The sequence below is a fragment of the Opisthocomus hoazin genome, chromosome 18 (genome assembly GCF_030867145.1).
Source record: "Opisthocomus hoazin isolate bOpiHoa1 chromosome 18, bOpiHoa1.hap1, whole genome shotgun sequence".
Taxonomy (NCBI): Eukaryota; Metazoa; Chordata; class Aves; order Opisthocomiformes; family Opisthocomidae; genus Opisthocomus; species Opisthocomus hoazin.
The window spans coordinates 19,751,928-19,773,029 of record NC_134431.1 but is presented as its reverse complement, the minus strand read 5'-3'; the positions used below and the strand labels follow the sequence as shown (position 1 = coordinate 19,773,029).

Below are 21,102 nucleotides of genomic sequence, written 5' to 3'. Positions count from 1 at the left end.
GTCGCGGCGCCCTCTCGGGCCTGCTCCGCAGCCGCCTTTGGCTGCGGCTCTGGGGCCGGGTGCTGGAGCGCCGGGAGAGGGCGGGACGGCTGCCGCCTCCCGTGGGGTGGGCGTGAAGCGGGAGGGGCGGCGAGCATCGCTGCCGTGGGTGTCCGGCACTGCGGGCGTTCCGTGTGTGTCCTCACCAGGGGGAGGTGCTGGTTAAAGCTTTAGGCGTGCGATCTTTATCGGTCGTAACAAAAGCTGGCTAGAATGTGGGGTGGCCACACTGAACGTATTTTTCTGAAGGAGACACTGGCCCGTGAGAACATACGATGAGAATCTTGTACAGGACCTGCACAAGTTGTCCCTGCAAGTTATTTTTTCTCACCATCGTTGGTATCAAGCTATGCATTTATGTTATTTCAGGAGCTTTCTCTAGTTGGAACTTGGTCTTTATGATACGACACACAAAACTGCTGTAGCTGAGACCAAGGAGTGAAGCTCCTACTCAAGCACAGATCTCTAGATACTTCGGCAGTTCTTTGGCTGTATATTATGTTGGTTCAGTTGCTGTCATACTGTCTCCCACAGAGCAGCAGCTGGTCTAAGATCTCTGACAAGGTTTGCAATACCTTCCATAACATGCCCCGTGGTTTCTTGAAAAGTGCTTTCTCTGCATCTGTAGCAACACTACCTTTCCGTATAGCACGCCACTGGATCAGTACCACTGTTTCCTGTGGTAGGAGGCTTGTATACAAGGGAGAGTAGACTGTAACAAGAGCTGCACCAGGATTAATGGCTTGTGCTGAAGATTATTGCCAGACTTGCTTCTTCAGGCTTCTTGCAGTGGCCATCATACTTACCAGTTACCATGCTCTGATACATTCGAAAAAGGCTGCAAATCTCTGATGGCTTTCAGTCACGGGGAGGGCAACATACACATGCATTGTGTATGGTCAGTGAGTGCAGTGCTAAGCACAGCTTAAATCGCAGGGAACAGGACGGAAACATAAAGAGCTGAGGAGATCGGAGCTACGTTGGTGCTGAAGAGTTAACCTGAGGAAAACGTGTGGTTTTTTCTGGGTCTGCTCTGCTCTCTGTGTTTGTGGTCAAGTAGTGGGGGCTTGTTGTTTGTTTTTTTTAATGTAGTGGAAGACAGTTAACTTCAGGATTTTTTCTTTGATTCTTTAGCTCTGTCAACTTCCCTGGATATTGGGCTGAGTAACTGGAGTTTCCTATACGTCACTGTCTCCCTGTGAGTACAAACGCTGTCTTCCTTGGGAGTCATCTGGTGTGGTTTAGAAAGTGCTTGTCAGGGTCAGTTTCTTGAACGGGTGTATGGCTTGGTGGGGTTGGCATGCAGAGTTCATGATAGCTTGCTGGTGGCAATGTAGAAGTGGGTGATCTGGTTCCTAATAGTATTTTGCTGGGAGGGTCTACATTGGAGGAGACTGACAAGTGTATTTTGGTCCTTACAGCTACACAATGACCAAATCCTCTGCCATTCTCTTCATCCTGCTTTTTTCACTGCTCTTCAAGCTGGAAGAAATGGTAAGGGCACAATGCAATGCTTTAGGGAGGGAGAAGGTCAGGCCCAGGGGAATAGGCAGTACATGTACAAGTAGAAGAAGAATGCAATTATGTGGATAGACCTGAAGGAAGGAGGTGTCTGTCTCTTTTCAGCTCCAGGAATCTGTAGTGACTTTGTGTTTGCTCTCATCCAGAGGGTGACATTGCTGCTGGTGGTTCTGCTCATCGCTGGGGGACTCTTCATGTTCACCTACAAGTCCACACAGTTCAGTGCACAGGGGTTCATGCTGGTGCTGTGTGCCTCTTTCCTCGGGGGTATTCGCTGGACTCTCACGCAGATACTTATGCAGAAGGCTGAACTGGGTATGTAGGGTGTTAGGAAGTGGGTGGTGATGATGGTAATGGGGAGGGGGATAAGGAGGTGGTAGCCCTTGCTGCAGAAACAAAACATCTTGTGTAAGGGGCAGTGTTTGAAACGTGGGGCAGGGGTTATCTATTGATGGGTAATGAAAGTAGCTTGGCCTCTGCAGCAGCACAGGCATGTGCATTACGTATAAGGTGTATGTCTAGGAATGGTACGAATAAAGACTCTAGGAGCTATGTTATTCCCTGGATTGTTGCTACCTGGTCTGTTATTGATTCTCCTCTTTCAGGGCTCCAGAACCCCATTGATATCATGTTTCACCTGCAGCCGCTCATGTTCCTGGGGCTCTTCCCACTCTTTGCGGTGTTTGAGGGTGCGTGAGTTAATTAGAGAAAGCAGAGATAGCTTTATAGAGTGGTTGGGGAGAATCCTTGGCAGTTTGTTGTTTGAGATGATTTGTTTAGATAAGCAAACAGCTGTGAACTTTATAAAGTAGTTAGAGACCTGGATTTACAAGGACCCAGATATACCTTATGCTGGCAGAACATTAAAGAGTGTATAGGAATACACTCCCATACTTGTGAAAGTAAGGGCTGTGAAGAACTGACTCCACATCCTCCTGATACTGGAATGTGAGCAGCTCACCCCCATCTTGTTGTGAGGAGTCCTGGGAGTTGGGAAGGGTACTCTGCTACTCACTGTCTTGTTCCTAGGCCTGCCTTTGTCCATATCAGAGAAGCTCTTCCATTTCCATGAAGCAGGAATGCTGTGCTCTCTGGTAGGGAAGCTGTTCTTGGGTGGAATTCTTGCCTTTGGTCTAGGCTTTTCTGAGTTCCTCTTGGTTTCCAGAACATCTAGCCTCACCCTTTCCATTGCTGGCATTTTTAAGGTAAGGCATGATTCCTGTCTTAACACTAGAAGGCAAGTGCTGAGTCATCCCTAGTGGGCCTCATGTGGTGTGAACTTCCTTAGAAATCATCTCCTGTTTTTTTCATTCTCCTTGTGCAGGAGCTTGATGCTTTGCTTTGCAGTCTCTGCAGTGAAGTCCCTTGGTCCCTGAGAGTAAGGGGCAGAGACTAGTCGCTGTTCTATAAACAATAACATTAAGGTCCAAAGTTTGGTGGGATCTGGAATAGACTAAAACATGTGGGGCTCATGAGCAGTGAATGGTGCTGGAGGGAGGAGGGGTAAGAAGGGCATGCTCTTGTATCAGACCTGGAGATGAACAAACCAAAGCTTTGAGCTATCTCTTTAACCTAGTTTGGCACATTACCCCCTCCTTTGAGGAATCCGGCAGGCATACTTCTGAGCTGAGTGGTAACGTGAAATTTGTCTGATGCAAAAGTCACAGGATGCCCAGGTAGCCAAGCTATGCAGTCAGAGGACTTAAAATCCCACATCACAGTTTAATAGTTTGTTCCGCTTCTAGAAACTGTTTTTAGAACTCTCTGCACATGAAGAATGTGCTGATGGAAGTTAGCAGCCTGGCATCTTGATCTAGGCTTGAGCTGTAAAATCTCATGCATATCTCGTCAGGTCCTGCGCTGCCACTTGTCATGTTTTTTTGTTTTCACAGGAAATCTGCATTTTATTCCTCGCCACGCATTTGCTGGGAGACCGCCTTAGTCTCTTGAACTGGCTGGGCTTTGCTGTCTGTCTGTCAGGAATCTCCCTTCATGTCATTCTCAAAGCTGTGAATTCCAAAGGTGATTCTGTTTTAAATCCCTTTCTGTTTCTCTGTAGGCATTCTTGTAGCGTCACTAGGAGCTCTGTCTAGTTCCAGCTCCTTGCCAGCGCCAGGTTTGATGACTGCTCTAGCAAGTTTGTCACTAAATGGGCTGTCTGCATGCAGGTGAAAAAGCACTGAAGCTACACAAAGAGGCCAGCTCTGACCCTGATCTGGAGCTGCTGCTGCACCACACTGAACATGGTGAGGAGGAGGAAGAGGATGTTGAAACCCCACAACAACACTGACTGGACATGAAGCACAAAGCCCCCTGCTCTGTTTTTACCTGACCTGCTTGACAGCTACCTAGGAGAAAGGTCCAAGAATCTCTGTCTGTGACCATGCAAAGGAGAGCCAGATCATAGCGAGAGAGTCCTGCTGTTCTACTACAGTGTGGATCTGTAGATGCTGCACAAGAAACAGACAATATCCGTTTCACAAAGAGCAAACTTGGAAGACGAGCCCAGTGAAATTAGAATGGCGTGGTGAGACTGGGAAATGCTATAGAAAGCTTATTAAGGAATCCTGAAAGCTGTACACTGAGAGTGTAGACCATGAGCTGTAGAATGAGCATGGACATGTCTGCATTGCAGGCTGAGCTGTTCAGGGATGATTTCAGTGTTGTTTAGTCTTTGGCTTCGAAAGAGAAGGTGGATATACCTTCCCATGCTTTCTTTATGGTTCTGCTAAGTAGGAACTCCCATTGTGGCGGGAGCAGATGACTAGATATAAGTCTGTAGACTTGTCCCAGTGAGAAGGAGCCTTTGTGCCTGGTGAACTCCCATGTTCCGTGTGCATAGTGAGGAAGGAATTAAATGGTGGTGTTTGGGACCAGTTGAACATAGCCAAATGATGTCGGATGGAGGAAGGACAGGGATGCATGAGTAATTCTGGCCCTCCAGGCCATGGGGATAGAGCTGTATCACAGGAGAGCTAGCTTGAGCAATAAGTTTAGCAGAAAGTACGTGGGTATTTGAGGGGGGAATTTTTTGAGTTTTAAATAAAATGTTTTTCTGATAACCTTTTGTCTGCACATTATGCACCTATGCTGCATCAAGCAGAGGTCATTTGTCTTCTGAACTCCTTTCCTTTTAGACTCACACTGACCTTGCTACTGCATGCCCAATTATTTTTGAGGCCTGGCACACACAATACTTGCCTGTGAACAGGATCCTTGATCTCTAGGACTACAGGGATCTTCCTGCAACCTGTCATATTTGGGCCAGCACAGAGAGCATACTGACTTGTCTGCTTTCGTGTGTGAACAAGACACTGTATCCTAAGAAGACTTTTAGTATTGTGGCTTTTTTGTAGGAATCTTATCTCTTTGCCCCATTGGATTGGATTAGTTAGTGCTGCTGCCTTGTGCAGTAAAGGGGAATGGGACAGGATTTAAGTCTTTTTCCTTTCAACTAAGCCACAAGTGGTGTTGGGCAGGTGGCTGGTTTTTTTGCGTGGCAGAATTTTTGCCTCATTGAAAGTTTTGTTCGATCCTAGGTTTTGGAGATTTTGAAGTGGAAATATCTCGAGAGAGCTTCCCCAAGGGATAACAGTGCAATCTTTCTTCTGAGAGGATCTGGGTATTGAAGTGAACTTCTCATATTCTGTTTGAGAACCTGAACCATTTTGGCCAGACTATCACTCTGTTGATCTTGCTTCGTAGTTTTCAGATATGAAGTTGTTGGTGATGAGTTTAATCAAGAGCATGTCCTGCAAAAAACTGAGTCATAGAATACCAGGTTGGAAGGCACCTCAGGGATCATCTGGTCCAACCCCTCTTGGCAAAAGCACGGTCTAGACAACATGGCCCAGCGTCCTGTCCGGCTCAGTCTTAAAAGTGCCCAATGTTGGGGAGTCCACTGCTTCCCTGGGGAGATTATTCCAACTGGTTCTGAAGAAGAAAACTTTGTTAATAATGATCGTCTTTAATGGTGTTCTAATAGACACTGGTAACTTGCTCTGGAGCAGACAGCAGGTGGTGCAACTACCTCACAAAAAGCTGCTGAACCAACAGTTCCAGGCCAGGCTGGCCCACCAAGGGTTCTTATGCATCAGGTAGGATACCTGGAGATGAGAATGGTTTGGTCTCCCCATAGCTGGATTTTCCAATAGCTATGACTTGTGCTACTTCCAGCAGGATTCACCCTGTTTACCCTACTGATAGGTGTAAGCCCTAAGCACTAAATATTCCATACTTGATGTGGGGCAGTGACGCTTTCCGCATGTGATCTGTGTTTAGCAATACCACAGCTGCTCTTTGCATTTCACTTTCACTCTCCTAGAACTGAACCTTGGGTATCCTTCTGCTGTGTGACTCTCAGACTGGGATCTGAGGTCCCTGTAAATCCAAGGTAAAGGCAACGGTTTGCAGGCCAGGATTTGCACCACATACAGTGTGTGAAGATTAAATTTGGTTGTGCCAATGCAAGCACTTGTGAACTGTAGAACTCTGTAGTCTGTTGCTTCTGTTCCTCTTTAAGATAGAGGGGATGCCCTAAAACCATGTTCACACTTAGCATTTTGATACAAACATAATTTTTTGTCAACAAATATGACACTGTCATTCACTCTGGTGAAGCGTGCACAGAACAGCTATTGGCACAAGCAGTTAGTTCTACACCCTTCCCTGGAAAGTTGCCAACTGCTTGCTTCCAGTGAGGCTAGGTAGATAGCTGTTTCCTTGTTCAGTAAAATTTTGTTCTTTTCAGAGCTAAAGATAAGAGAAACCTGGAAATAAGAGCATAGAAGTGTCTACTGCTTCATGATTTTGCCACAGTATATGGTACAGGTAGTCAGTCCAGTTTGTGAGACTGATTGGGCATCTTTCATCTGTCTTGGAAAGAATCTCGTTCTAGTTTCTTCTAGTATCCAGATAGGAATGGCAGAGGATCTCTGTCCTATTACTGCCCATGAATTTAAAAAGCCTTTATGCAGAGCTTGGTGATAATTAATACTTAATTTCTCCTTGAGATTCAGTGGAGGAAGAAGTTTTCCCCCAGTGTCAGGTAGGGAACTTGTGGTGGAAGGAGATTGATGGTAGGGCATATTCTGCAGATGCTTCTGTGACCAGCACACAGCAAAGAGGCCCTAATCCCACTTATGCTGAGGTACTCCTGCTGCTTTTCTGGGTCTGCAGTGCTAGAATGGAAAGGCTCTTCATTTGATGGCAGGTTGGGACTTGCTGAAGGTGGTCCTGCAAGGATTCCTGCCTGGGACTCTAATCCGCAAGGTCATCTGCTTCTGGGAAATCATTCCTGTTTTGCAGTCTGTATATGACTTTTCCCTATGCAATTCTCTCTGCAGGAACCTCACTGGGGTCGAGTTGACTATGCTATCACTGCTTGTGTGTAGAACAGGCAGGATCCCTATTTTTGCCACTCGTCTTTCCCTTCATCCCTCCAACACTTGACTTTTTATGTCCCAGCTTCTTTTATGAGTAGTGCAGGAATAAAGTTGCTTCTTAGCTCCCAGCAAGCACCCAGTAGCTCCTGTGGGGATCTCTTCTTTAAAATGTCTTGTCCAGCAGGGATCTGGACAGACTGGATCGATGGGCTGAGGCCAACTGTATGAGTTTCAACAAGGCCAAATGCCAAGTCCTGCACTTCGGTCACAACAACGCCATGCAATGCTACAGGCTTGAGGTGGAGTGGCTGGAATGCTGCCTGGCAGAAAAGGATCTTGGGGTGTTTGTTGACAGCTGGTTGAACATGAGCCAGCAGTGCGCCCAGGTGGCTAAGAAGGCCAACGGCATCCTGGCTTGTATCAGGACTAGTGTGGCCAGCAGGAGTAGGGAGGTGATCGTGCCACTGTACTCGGCACTGGTGAAGCCACATCTCGAATACTGTGTTCAGTTTTGGCCCCTCACTACAAGGAAGACATTGAGGTGCTGGAGCGTGTCCAGAGAAGGGCAGCGAAGCTGGTGGAGGGTCTGGAGAGCAAGCCTTACGAGGAGTGGCTGAGGGAATTGGGATTGTTTAGCCTGGAGAAGAGGAGGCTGAGGGGAGACCGTACTGCTCTCTACAACTACCTGAAAAGAGGTTGTAGTGAGGCAGGTGTTGGTCTTTTCTCCCAACTACCTAGCAATAGGATGAAAGGCAATGACCTCAAGTTGTATCAGGGGAAGTTTAGATTAGATATTAGGAAAAGTTTCTTTACTGAAAGAGTGTTCAGACATTGGAATAGGCTGCCCAGGGAGATGGTTGAGTCACCATCCCTGGAGGTGTTCAAAACACGTGTGGCACTTTGGGACATGGTTTAGTAGGCATGGTGGTGTTGGTTTGGCAGTTGGACTTGATGTTCTTAGAGCTCTTTTCCAACCTATGATTCTAGGACTGCGGGCAGCAGCAGTGCTGTCGCCAGTCTGAAGGCTTTGCCTAGGACTCTGCCTTTATCCCCAAAATTCAGGCAGAAGACTAGAGTCAGGACTAGAGCAGACACAGTGTCAAACAAATCAAATGTTAATTAAACTGTATAAGTGTGGTTCTTTGTGACCAAGCACCTGCTGTGTCCTTGACCCAAGAAATGACACGGCTGAACAGCTGGCTGTCTCCCCAATATCCTTCCTACGCCTGCTGCAATATGTGTAAAATGGAGGTGCTACACCACTCTGGCAGATACCGATAATCATGTTTAATACTTCTGCTCAGCATGGTGGCTGCTTCTGCACAGGCTTATGGAGCAGAGGTGACAGGACTTGAGAATCCCAGGAAAGAGAATGCTCTAAGTGTTTCTGAAAACTGCAGTGATGCTTCCCATCCTCTCAATTTCACCTTTTACTTTATCTTTTCATTCTACCCTGTGGGTGGAGCTTGAGAGCTTGCAGGGGCAGAGACTTTGGATCTTTGCACTTAAGAGTCAGGATTTTAAGTTGTGATGGGTTTTATTTTTTATTCCTGAGGTTTCGTTTCTGCATTCTTTTTGTGAAAAGAAAGGAGAAACAACATACAGTCACAGTCTGATCCCTCCCTATTGTAGATGATTTAAGGAAAGAAAATAGCAGCTAGATCTCTATGGATGTTTTAGCTTTTTGCTTTTGTGGGGTATGTTTGGAGATTAATGGTGTTTGGTACCAGGTTAATTACTAGATGTAGGTGATTAGTTCAATAGCAGATGTTCAGGAAGAAGAACGTAGAAAGGATGTATAGTAGTCTGCATCAAACATCTTATAATAAACTTCTCAGGCTGTAAGGGATAGCATGTGAGGAGCTAGCAGTGAAGAGCAGTTCCTGCGAAACCGGCCAAGAAATATAGAACTTAGAATCAGCATAGCCAAAGGATGTTTAGACTCTGAGTAACTGTTCTGTTTGGAAAATCTGGGGACAGATACCCTGATGAGGAACTTGAAGAAGTTATACTTTTCTGCGTACCTGTGGGAGATTAACTTAGTGTGGACATGACTTTTCTACTGCTTTGAAAGTTCTTTCTGTCTGTTTTATGCTAGAACTACTCCTGCCATTCAGATGAAATGGTACTTTGGTTTAATAACATCATTTGGGATAGCATGTTCCCTCCTGGTCAAAGCTGCAGCATGTTAGAATCACAAGGTCTAGATTCAGTCAGGCTTGCTAGAATAAGGCGGGAAGAGGCAGCTGTTCAGGACTCATTTGAGCTATGGAAAAATGTGCGTGATAACTGATCAGAGAGAGAAGGCAGAAGCCCCTACGTGGGCATAATTGGAAAATACATTTTCTTCTTGAGCCTTGATAGCTTTCTTTGGGAGTCTTCTAGTCAACTTGCATATGATTTAGTCACCGAGTCTCTGTTCCTTTAGTTTCCACTTGGAACAGCTAGATCAAGAATTGTACGACAAGCAGAGGTCCATCTGTGTACTAGCCTTGAGTCAGGTCTCTGTGAGGTGAAGGCTCATGGGCCAGCCCCAGCATGCTACAAAGAGGTGTGAATAGACACTGTTCACCCTTCAGCACCTCATTCCAGTCACAGAATCACAGAATCACAGAATAGTAGGGGTTGGAAGGGACCTCTGTGGGTCATCTAGTCCAACCCCCCTGCCGAAGCAGTCCAAGTGACCAAAGCAGGAATGCTAACAAAACCCACAGGAATACTAAACATATGTGCCCAGCTGTGCATTAAAGACATGGTCCTGCCCTTTGGCTGAAGAGAGGATCTTCTTGGAGTCCTATTGGGAACCGTGCAGCTTGACCAATTTCGAGAGTCTACTGAGGCCTCTCTGCCGCAGCTGCGGGTTCTTTTAGCATCTGTGCATCAGTGTGTTTGTCTGAGCAACAGTCCTGGATCTAAATTGCTTTCTCTAGCCTGGAGCGTTCATGCTGAGATCTATGTGCACCTACCTTCATGGTGCTGTCATGTGCTCCGAGCCATGTGTGCAGGGGTAGCTGTAGATCTGTAGTTCAGGAATGCACTGGAGTTTCAGAGCTCCAGCATAGAAGTTTGCATTTAAAAACAGTGTAGTGTTGGGTATAAATGTCATTGCTGCAGTTGCCTGACTGGGGTTACCAAACAATAAGCAGTGAGCAGCTCTGCTTAAGTCTCTTCATCTTTCTGCCATTAACTGACCAAACGGGGCTTTTGCTCTCTAAACTGTTATTGAGTGCTTAGTGTTGCCTGGGAAACATAGAAGGAAAGTGAAAGGATCCTATTGTGTGTGGATTTATGTTGCTTTTGTAACAGCTTCTGGTGAGAGCCTAAACTTTGCAAGGGAGGGAGCACAGTGTGTATGCTCCACACACCCCCTGTGCCAGCATTGCTGTTCTTGGTCCAAGATATGCTTGCTCCCCTTCTGTTCACCCACATCTGCTGTGTCTGTCTGCTCTGCATCACTCCTTCATTACAGGCAGGAGCACCATGCTGGAGAATAGGCAAATCCTGCAGTTTGTGGTGAGTAGAACTCGCCGCTCTCAGTGACCTGAGATGAGTTCTGCATCACAAGTTTCAAGGCTCTGATTGAAGGAGATGCAGAGGTGAGGCACAGAGATGATGAGATGATGAATTGGGGAAGCAGTGTTGGTACTTTGGGGAAATGGTCAAAGATTGACTTTAAAGCAGTAAGGCACAGCCATCCTGTTGGCCAGAGCTGTCTTTTTCTGCTCTCTTGCTCTATCTGTTGCACCTCTGAGCCTTCCAGAAGCACTTCTGTTCCTTACATTTGGGAAAGCGAGAAATTGTGGATCGAGTGTCTGTCATGGATGCTTTCCTGTCACTTTTTGACCTTCCCTGCTGCTTGTTCCACTCTGCTTTTATTTTCACTGACTGTTTTCTCTGCAAGGCTCCTCTGCACTCCAGAGCTTCACCAGGCCTCAGCTGTGTTGGTTCTGAGGCTGTATGGAGAGCTGCGGGAGAGCCTGTTTGAATCCACCATGAAGCTGATAGGGATGCTCTTCTGTTTAAAGGGCCTGATGCTCTCCTGAGTGCCCCCTTCCTGGGACTCTGACTCCCTGAGAAGTCTTGGTACTCCAGGAGCAGGAGCAGAGCTTTGATTAGGAGCTCTGTCCTGGAGCTCTCAGAGCAAATCTTGGTTGCTTGCACTTGGGTGTACGTGATTTTGCAGGTTCAGCTAGCGCAAGCAGTGAGTGTAGTGTGGGAGATCAGTGAGCAAAGTAAAAAGGCTTTGGGAGGGGTTCATGCAGGAGCTGGCAAGAAGGAAGGGTTAAAAGCCTTGTGATTCTTTGGGAGAATGGCAATGTTCCTCTCTAGGCAGCTCCACAGGGGCGTGGTGTGGGGCTCCTTTCTGTCCACAGATTCTCTGGCTTCCCTCCCCAGAAGCCTCAAGGGTTGAGGGGATGGGTGCTACGTGGGAGGTCACTATGAACCTGCTAGAGTCAATTCCTGGTATAGTTCTCTAAAGGAATTTGATGGGCCTCATCCTCACTTTTGATGAAATTGTAGTCCTGCCTTCAAGCTGACTCACCTTGCACCTGGATGTGGCCTTGCTCAGGAGCAGGACTAGGGTTCTGGGTGGCTTTCAGGGAATATGGCAGAGTTATGGGCAAGCTCAGGAGGGGTGGGATGGGACTGTATGCTGGTGCACGGTAGTGCAGCAGAGTGTTGAAGAAAGCAGCAGAGCTTGTTTGTTGAACACTGTCCATCTCACTTGAATGGGCACTAACATTTAATGAAAGGAGGAAAGAACCCCTTCCATATAAGCAAAAAAACCTACTGTGCATTGAAAATGCCAGAAACAGAAAATGAGGTAAGGATGAAGGACTTAAAGGAGGAGACAGGTGTGCTGCAGCAATGGCATGAAGAAAATTGGAAGGCACAGACTCTAGGCAAGAAGAGGTAGGGTTAGAGTGTACTGAGGAGACAGGGTGGACATACAGAGGGCATTCTAGTGCGGAGTGAGAGCTGGCAGTGCCAGCAGGGTCCCGTTTGCCTCTGGAAATAACCCTGGGTGGCTGTGCAGCTCTTTGGCCTTGTACAGAGATAGTCAAGGCCATTTGTCGTTGCTAAAGCTGTTTCAGACTTGGATCAATGCAGTGGGCCTGGGATTGGAAGCACTGGGTAAACCTAGTCCTGTGTTCAGGCACAGGGCTGTGAGGTCTCTTGTGTTTAAGAGGTTGCTTTGTGCCACAGTGTGGTCTCTGCAGTCTTCTGAGAGGAGTGGTGAAGCTCATTGGTCGTGCAGACTGTTTTCTGATGAGCCCAGAGTCAGAGGCCACTTCAGGGGGTGGGAGAAGTAGTTTTCTGTACAGTCAATCATTGTGTGGCACAGTTTGTTTCTGCCCTGCTTCCTCAGAGGAAGAGTGTGAAGGCTGAACATGGTAGAATCACCCTTGAGCACTGCAGTGTTGAGGAGACCTGCATGTGCATGCAGCAGCACAGACACACAAGCTCCTTTGCTAGGGAGAGCACACATGTGTATGTTCTAACTGTGCCGGCCTCCCCCATCTGTGCAGGACGATGTGCACACACTGGCCTGCAGCCGTACACAGGAAATAGAGGGCTGTGACTGAATATTGATGGTGTTTGAAATAGTTAACCAGCGGAAGCAAAGCTGAATGAATCACAGAGATGCTGCCCTCCTGTAAACTCTTCTTGTCTGTGAGACCAGGTGTTTATATTTGTACTGATTTTGCCCCCCTGCCCATTCCCCTGGAAGACTCCTGTTTGAAGAACAGATGCTTGGCTTCCTGCTGAAATTTCAGTACAGTAAACACCCTGAAGGCAAGGAGAAGGTGTGCCTACAAATCCATCTGCATGCCTCCCATCCTCTGCCCAGCAAACAAGGTATCAGCAAGCTTGCTGTGGGAAAGCCAGCCTTGCTCCAAAACACACAGGAGTAGCAAGGCAGAGTGGCAACACAGGGCCTGGTGCCCAGCAGTAGGGCTGCCTCAAGCTGTGCTTTGTTTCTTGTTTCAGCTGAGTATCTCTGTAGTTTTTATTACGTCATTTGTGGTTGGTGTCTAGTGAGGTGGGGAAAGGAGAGCTTGGGGTGCAGATGGCTGAAAGGCTGGTTGCCACCCAGCCTTGGGCTGCAAAGGGCTCACATTCATCTGCAGTCTTTGCAGTGACAAAGAATTGCCTCTAACTCTATACCCCTGCTTCTGCACTGAGGCTTTTTTTTTCCCCCCCGTCATTGGGGTATGCAGGTTTTGATGTTCGCAGCCTTGGGTCTCTGCAGTCAAAGGAAGTTGAAAGAACCTTTGCTCCTAGTCTGTACCCTGTACTTGGAAATGGCTCACTTTTCTGCTAACCTAAGAGTTTCTGTGTCCTGCTGTTGCTTGGGGAGTCATATTTTGAGGCGGTGAACTGTTTGTCTTGCTTTGCATTAAGAGAGACAAAACTGAGCTGTGTCTGGAACTTAGGAAAGTGGTGGTGGTTGTGATCGTATTTCCTGCTGAGGGACCAGCTGTGATGAGTACAGGTAAGCCTCCTGGGAGGAGTGTGCTCTTCCAACAGGACAGGTAGCTGTGCCACTCGCATCGCTTCTCCCTAACAGTCTTGTTGCCAGGAGCCAGGACACCTGAATGCCTGGCTGGGCCTTTGTGGCCAGCCTGGAGTCCCAGGGGAGCAGTCTGTACCTGCCCTTCCTCTGGACCTTGTCAGGGGCAGAGGCTGCTGCCAGCTCTGGCTGCTTGCCCAGTGAAAAGTAGCAGAATTGACCGTGCAATTGTTAATGAAAATCACAAGCAGGAAGATGCAGCCAAGCACTGCAATTGCAGTAATTGGAGCCATCGTCATTGATGTGCTGAGAGCCACTCTCCAGGTCTCAGTCTAGTAATTCTAACTTCTTGTTTCAGCACCTCCTCCACCACTCTGCAGAAGGCAGACCCACCTGCCATGTGGAGATAATTCACTGTATAAAGGGAGCTGGAAGGTGTTATGTCCTTTGTCCTGTGGAGCCACTGCTTTGCTTGTAGATGTTGAATGTCTCCAGTGGAACAGCACTTCGCTTGCAGCCTTGAATTCACCCTTTGTGTCAGAAGACAAAATGGATCAGCCTTGGCCAAGCAGGAGCTTCCTGGACTTGGCAAAGTATGGAAGTGGGGGAAGCAAGTGTTCAGCTGTCCTGAATGGCAGCGTCAGGGGGTGAGGGGGGGGAACAACACAGTGTGTCTTGGGAGGGGGACCATGTAGCTGATGCAGGCAGCTGACATTTTGTCGCACCCTGTTGTGTGAGTTTGGAGTTAAGAGACTCTTTCTTCTCCTATGTTGAGTTAGATATCACAGGATAGTTCAGGTCAGAAGGGACTCTATGCAGGCAGGGTCAACTATGAGATCAGACCAGGTTGCTCAGGGCTTCATCCAGGCAGGTCTTGAAAACCTCTGAGGTAGGAGACAGCGTAGCCTCTCTGGACCCCTGCTTCAATGCTTGACTGTCCTCATGAGGAAGAGGTTTTTCTTTATCTAGTCTGAACATGTCTTTGTAGTTGTGCTCATTGTCTCTCATCCTCCCACTGAGCACAACTGATAAGAGCCTGGCTTTGTCTGCTCAAATATCTTTCTTATAGGTACTGACAGATTGCTATGAGGTCCCCCTGAAAACATCTCTTCTTCAAGCTGAACAAGCCTCCCTCCCTCTGCCTTTCCTTCGGAACAAGTGCATCAAGCCCTGAGGACCTTAGTCGTCCTTTACTGAACTCCCACTAGTTTGTCCTTGTCTTGCCTGTGTTGGGGGCAGAAACTGCGTTCAGTATTACTTCATGGGGACTAACAAGTACTGGCATAAAGGGATAGTCACTTCCCTTGATCTACTGGCTGTATTTCTATAATACAGTGTAGGATGCTGCTAGCCGCCTTTACTGCCAGCACACACAATGTTCAATCTGCTGTCTGCCAAGATGCCCAGGTTCTTTTCAGATTAAGAGTAGGAGAGCCAGGGATCGTCCTGGAGGCACTTGGGCAGAACCCTAGGCTGCTTCAATGTTTCAGTCTACTGCCTTGGCACAGACACTGCAGGGGTCTTTCCCCCAGAGGGAGGAACTGCAGCCTGCTCATGAATCTTCAGTGATACCATCCAAGCGCCAGGTGCTGGAGTTTGCTATCCACAGAGAGTCTCAGCTTTGAGGTGGGTCAGAAATTAAGACACTGGGCTCTAGAAACCAGGTTATGGGAAAAAACAGGCACTGGAGATCCCAATGATCTTGAAAGCTCTAAGTCCCCTAGGGAGGACAGAAAATGGGCATGGTTTTAAAAACTTCATGTGGTTTTGACTTGCAGTTTTTGGTGAAGCAGGACTGGCGACATTGGAGCCAAGACTGAAAGAGGAGGGCTTGGCTGCAAGACCGTACAGTGCACTGCTCTGTGCTAGCAGGGCTGATGGTTGGTTGTCCAGACTGAAAGACCATTGCAGACTGGTCTTGCTAGTAAGCTCTGCAGGCAGGGACTACTCCAAAATTTTGGGTTATGTACAGCAGGTCCTGAACCTCTTCTTGACCTCTGCGTGTCCTGTGGAGATAGACACTGCTCCTGCCCAGCACTCTCTCATCGAGAGTAATTTCCTGTGGAAGAATGAATCCTGCAAACCTAACACAGCTTCGGCCCTGGGACAGAGGTCTTTGGCTTCGTTGTGACACTGCTGAAGTTCTCCCCACATGCCCTGTCTCTCCCCTGGCACTTGTACTTAACCTGTCAGTGTCTCCTGTAGTGGTCACAGCACCTGACCCTGCACCTACAGGGTGGGGTTGGATTCCCCTTTTAGCTCTGATACTCCTGTATGTGTGTTCTCTTTGATTCATTCAGCAGCCTCACTCTTCCAGTCATACTTGGATAAGAGGCTGCAGCTGCACTCCCCAACCAGTGGTGCAGACAGGGCAGGCAGTTATGCACTGGCAGTCTGATGGTCTTTGATGTGGGCAGTAGGGACAGTGCAGTGAAAAAAGAGCACATGTGGGGGGAGGGCTTGGGGGAATATTCCCCATATCTCTCCTTGCACCAGCCTGACAGGGAAGGAAGCATTGCTACAGCCAGGGGTGACCCTGGCCAAGCCAGCAGCCATCCCATGTAGTAGTGCTGCCTGTTGTGGCTTTGGGCAGAGGCAGGCCCAAACTGGGAAACGCTGGTGTTCCTGAGTCTGTCCCCAGGTGCCAGATGAGACCAGTGGCTGCACGTAGAATTGGGATGCATGGGGTTGTTCCTGCTGCAGTCCAGTCATGTGGGGCCATCATACAGAGAAGCTCCCTGTTCCTTACAGGCATCAAGGATGCCTCCTTATGCAGTACTGTCTCTAGCTTGTGCCTGCAGTTTCATAGATTTTTAAGGCCTGCAGTGACCATTCATGTATCTAGGGCCCCTGTGTAACTCCGTTAGAAATACCATTATTCTGTTTTGCCTGTAATGAACCCGGCGTCTGTCAGCTGATGTACCTTCCATGACAGCGTGGAGGATGCAAGGAGGCACAGCAGATGGCATTTCTCAGGTAGTGTGGCCCAATGCCATGTTTCCTGTTTGCAGTTTGCTTGACTACAGACTCCAGCCTCCTTTATTATCAAAGTTAAAGAACTCTTTCATGCCGAGCATTTTTTCTCTGTGAAGTGCTTATAATCACGTCACCTCTCAGGCTCCCTTTTTGGTGAGATAACAGACTGAACTCTTTCATTCTGTCCCTGGCAAGTGTTTTCTCTAGCCTCCAAATCACATCTGTAATTATTGTGCACATTCTCCATTTTTTCAAAATCCTTTTAGAGATGTGGGCACCATATCTGACTCACAGCGCCATGCAGGGGGGAACCTTGCCAGCCTGCTCCAACTCGTTGCTCTCCATCCATGTCCCTGAGCTTACTACCAGCACATCCCCTACTGACAGTGTGCAGGAGGCAAAGGGTGCTCTGTGTAGACCAAAAAGGACTCTGATGTGGCCCATGAAAGACTAATTTCCCCTGTACCTGATGCTGGCCCGAGTAGGTCAATCGTCTTGTCATCACCTGCTGAGGTTCTCCCAGACACTGTCCCTCCATGTCAGCAGTTATTGGAGGATAAAAGCCCAAGGAGCAACAGGTTTTTTGCTGGGAACTATACCTACCATTGTCCTTTCCCCATCCTCATGACACTACCCCTGGGTCAGCCGCCTTCCTCACTGCCACATCACCCCTAGAAAGGCAAACAAAGAGGGGCTTTGAGCAGAGAACAGGGAGGAAAGGCAGTTGGCCAAGAAGGGCAAAGAAAGTGGGAATAGAAAATGAGGAATGTAGATGGTTAAGACATCACAATCTCAGAATGGCTGAGGTTGGAAGGGACCTCTGGGGGTCGTGTTGTCCAACCCTCTGCTCAAGCAGGGCCACCCAGAGCTGGTTGCCCAGCAGCATGTCCAAGCAGCTTTTCAGTATCTCCAGGAATGGAGAATCTGCAACCTCTCTGGGCATCCTGTGCCAGTGCTCAGTCACTCTCACAGTGAAAAAGTGTTTCCTGGTGTTCACAGGGAACCTGCTTGTGTTTCAGTTTGTTCTCGTTGCCTCTGGTCCTGTCACTGGGCACCACTGAAAAGAGCCTGGCTTTGTCTTCTTTTTACCCTCCCTGCAGGTGTTTATCTGCATTGACAAGTTCCTCCCCCCCCCAGCCTTCTCCAGGCGGAACAGTCCCAGCTCTGTTAGCCTTGCCTCATATGTGAGGTGCTCCAGTCCCTTCATAATCTTTGTGGCCCTTTGGACTCTCTCCAGTATGTCCGTGTCTCTCTTGTACTTGGGAGCCTAGCACTGGACACAGTACTGCATGTGTGGCCTCACTAGTGCTGAATAAAGGGGAAGGATCACCTCTCTCGACCTGCTGGCAAGACTTTATCTAATGCACCCCAGGAATCATTACGCTTCTTTGTGGCAGGGGCACATTGCTAGCTCATGTGAAGATGCAGGGCTACACAGCTAGAGGACATGAGTGCAAGAACTTGCCCTGTCTAGCACTGCAGGAGGGTTTGCTGGGACACAGGGCTGTGCTACAAGACCCACACTAGCATAAGTAGCCCTACCGTCTCATCTTGTGCTTTCCAGCATAGCAGGGCTGGGTAATTGCTTTATCTATCAGAGCTCCTTGCATTAACAGGCAGTAATTGGCACCTGTGTTAAAGAGCTTGGTTTCAATTACTGCTGAATGCAGCTCGAACTCCAGAGCTGAGAGATTACATGGGAGAGGAGCAGTAATGCTCATGTTTACTCTCTGTCTTTCCACCAGGTGCTCCTCTTTCCCCAGGGATGAAGCATTTTTTGTGTTTCCTCCTTGTGCCTTGAATCTGCAAAACCACCTGCAAGGGCTGCTTGGGAAGCATAACGGTGCACCTCTGAGGAGCGTAGAGAACAGGCATAGCTGGCACAATGCTCAACCCTATTCTTCCTCACAGGGATGTTTCTTACAGAAGCCTCTACTACAAATCGTACACTGAATGGTGGGGTAGCAAGGTGTGGGAGGGAATGGGTCTTTGGAGATGGTGGTGTTCCCCCAGCACCATGCAATAACAATCCTTGGATCTTTCCCAGACTCTTCCCTCAGCTGTACATCTCGCTTTGGCTTCCACTGCATCAGCACTCCCCAGTGCACTGGGCCCAGCCCCCTTCTGCTGCCATTCATCATTTGTGATCCAATAAATTACAGCACCGTTAAAATGTGCAGGGAATTGTTTTCTGTGTTTTAGAGCCATGAGCCCTTAAATTTCCATTTATTTAGTGAGTGATGAATGGACAGTTGTGGTTGATGCTGGAGCCATACAGAGGGGTGGGAGAGCTCTGACTACAGAGCAACTAGTGGTCCCTCCCGCAGGCTTTGCACTGGGGACCTTATCAGTTTGTGAGGCAACAGCTGTCTGGGGCTCCTCTCCAACAAAACTCCCTGGTTCAGTTCATAACAGGGGTCAAGGGGAGGGGTTTGGAGGGGATGAGTCAGAACATTTGGGCTTTATTCCTGCGCTATGGGGAGTTTTATGTCTGATGTCTGGGAGAGGGCAATTGGTTGCACTACAGAAGCAGGGCTGGGAGTCTCGGGCCCTTCAGCTCCCTGAAGGACTGATTCAGATAGCGGGTAGGAGCCCTAATGTCAGGAAAGACGGATAAGTGGAGATACTGAGCACAGAGTGGGGGCAGTGGAATGAGGAAGAGGGCTGGGATGGGTGGTGGAAGCCCAGGGGGCTGGCTACAGGCATCTGGGGAAAGACTCTGCTGGCATCTAAGGAATGCTGTAGCTTAGTGGCTTTCCAATGGTGGGAGAAGTCCTGCTTGATGCTGGAAGTTAGGTGGCTCTTGTAAGATAGCAGTTGCTAATAGTGAGGTCCAGGACTGCTGGGAACAGGCACCAACCATCCTTGGGGATGCTGGCCGTGAGCAACACCAGCACACAGTGATGGGGAAAGACACAGTGTGTTTGAGATCACAGCTGTTGCCCAGTGCTGAGAATGGCCCTCCTGAAGACAGTGGGGTTATTTGCCGCTGATCTGTATGTGTTTCTGTGCCAGTCAGTCCCTCTTCAGCCAATGCACTTTTTGCTGCATCTGTGCTGCTTTTGCCTTTCTTCTCCCCAGTAACCTGGAGGCAAAGGCTGCACCTGCTCCACAATGCTTAAACTGTGGAGAAGCAGGGCACATGTTGGGCATGTGGGGGGCATGGCCATCACTGCATGGTTTGCTTCCTTGTGCTGTGTGCCTGTGTTCCCACAAATGTAGTTTTAATTCAGTCTTGCAGCACTTCGGACCTGTCTGATGGTTTTAGCACTGGATGTAAGCTTCACTGCATGACTTTTGACCAACAGTTGAGTCTCAGAGTCCTGCCTTGAGCAGTAATAAATTCCTGATCTAAGCTGCTCTGTCTGCACTGCTGATGCATTTAAGTTTTTTTCCTCTTTCTTGTCTCTTCAGGCTGCAGGACACCGGGAAACGACTGTGAGAGGCCCCCAGCTCTGTTCTCCTGCTCGGGGGCACAGTGCAGCAGCCATTCCACTGTCGTGTACCTCCAGTGCTTGCGTAAGTGGCAGGAGTAGGCACAGAAAGAGTTAAACAGTGTTGGAAAAATTGGTATTTAATCCATTGCTGTCCCTTCTAGCAAACCTAGATGGGAAAATGCCTCCCTGTTGGAAAGAGCACCTCTCGGAAATGGAAATGCAGGATGGCTGGGGATTAGGGTGCCTATCGCTGGAATTGGGTTTCTTATCGTCTCTCTGAGCTGAATTGGTGGGACAGCCTCTGAAAATTGAATTGCCTTCCCTGTTTGTCTCTGCCATTGCATTCCTCCTGTGCTCTAACTTTGCACCCGCCTTCCCAGCCTCTGGCCTCCCTTGTCCCCATCCTCAGCAGAGCAGGGGCTGCCTCCGAGAGGGTGTGTGTCTGTGGAGAGGGACTGTCCCAGCTGAAAGGTGAGCAGGACTGGCTACATCTGGGAAGATTCATCGTTTGGATTCTCAAGGCCAGGAAGGTGTAGTCTCTCTTTCCAAGCTTCCCTTTGACCTTGCAAGGACAGTGATGGCCTGGCAGAGCCTGGTTTAGGGCAGCATGAACAAAGGTGTGAAATGATCAGAAGACATCAGGTATAACTGAAAATGAGAGCTGGTGATGAGGCACTGGGGGTGGGGTGGGGGGAGGATGAGAGCATCTAGGACAGATCAAGGAGAGGCCAGGTTGGACACATCAGAGCAGGACTAAGAATGGCTCTCTGTGAGACTAGGAGCAGCCTGAACCCTGGGTCTTTGCTGTGCCAGGTAGAGGCATCTCTCTCCCATCAGCAGTCAGGCTCTGTCCTGGGACAGCCAAGGTGGCTCTTCCAGTTCCTTCTCGCAGTCTCTGTTCGGAGTTTGAAACATCCGGCGCCACAAGCACCAGCTCTGCATTGGCCCCAGGTGTCTCCACAGAGCCTCAGTGGTTCACTGCTCCCCAGGCCCAGAGCAGGTTAGGCTGAACGCAGCTTGAACACTTTATCACTGTGTGGACTGCAGACCACAGCCGGGGCTGTGGGTGTCCAGGCATAGTGCCAGGGATTTGTTTTAAGGTTTTTGTTTCCAGGGTTTGGTTTGGGGATATTTCTATTTTACTGAGCTCTATTTTACCGAGCTTTGTTTTACCATAGGTTACCGGTGCCTGATTTCATCCTTGTCTCTGTCACAGTACATTTTTTTG

At 48.6% G+C, this 21,102-nt stretch overlaps 1 protein-coding gene across 14 annotated transcripts in view; it reads left to right on the top strand.

Moving 5' to 3' along the window:
- The window catches only part of SLC35H1 (solute carrier family 35 member H1), a 74,916-nt gene that overhangs the window by 641 nt on the left and 53,173 nt on the right, over positions 1-21,102 (top strand). For 9 of the 14 annotated variants that reach the window (XM_075438860.1, XM_075438857.1, XM_075438856.1 and 6 more), the window contains exons 3-9: positions 1,174-1,237; positions 1,461-1,533; positions 1,707-1,875; positions 2,166-2,249; positions 2,590-2,765; positions 3,453-3,582; positions 19,852-19,956. In XM_075438860.1, coding sequence (XP_075294975.1) covers positions 1,174-1,237; positions 1,461-1,533; positions 1,707-1,875; positions 2,166-2,249; positions 2,590-2,765; positions 3,453-3,582; positions 19,852-19,956 — 801 coding nt within the window. Of the gene's footprint in view, positions 1-1,173; positions 1,238-1,460; positions 1,534-1,706; positions 1,876-2,165; positions 2,250-2,589; positions 2,766-3,452; positions 3,583-3,728; positions 4,623-19,851; positions 19,957-21,102 lie in introns of those variants that run through there. The other 5 variants (XM_075438859.1, XM_075438865.1, XM_075438858.1 and 2 more) reach the window with 5 other exon arrangements.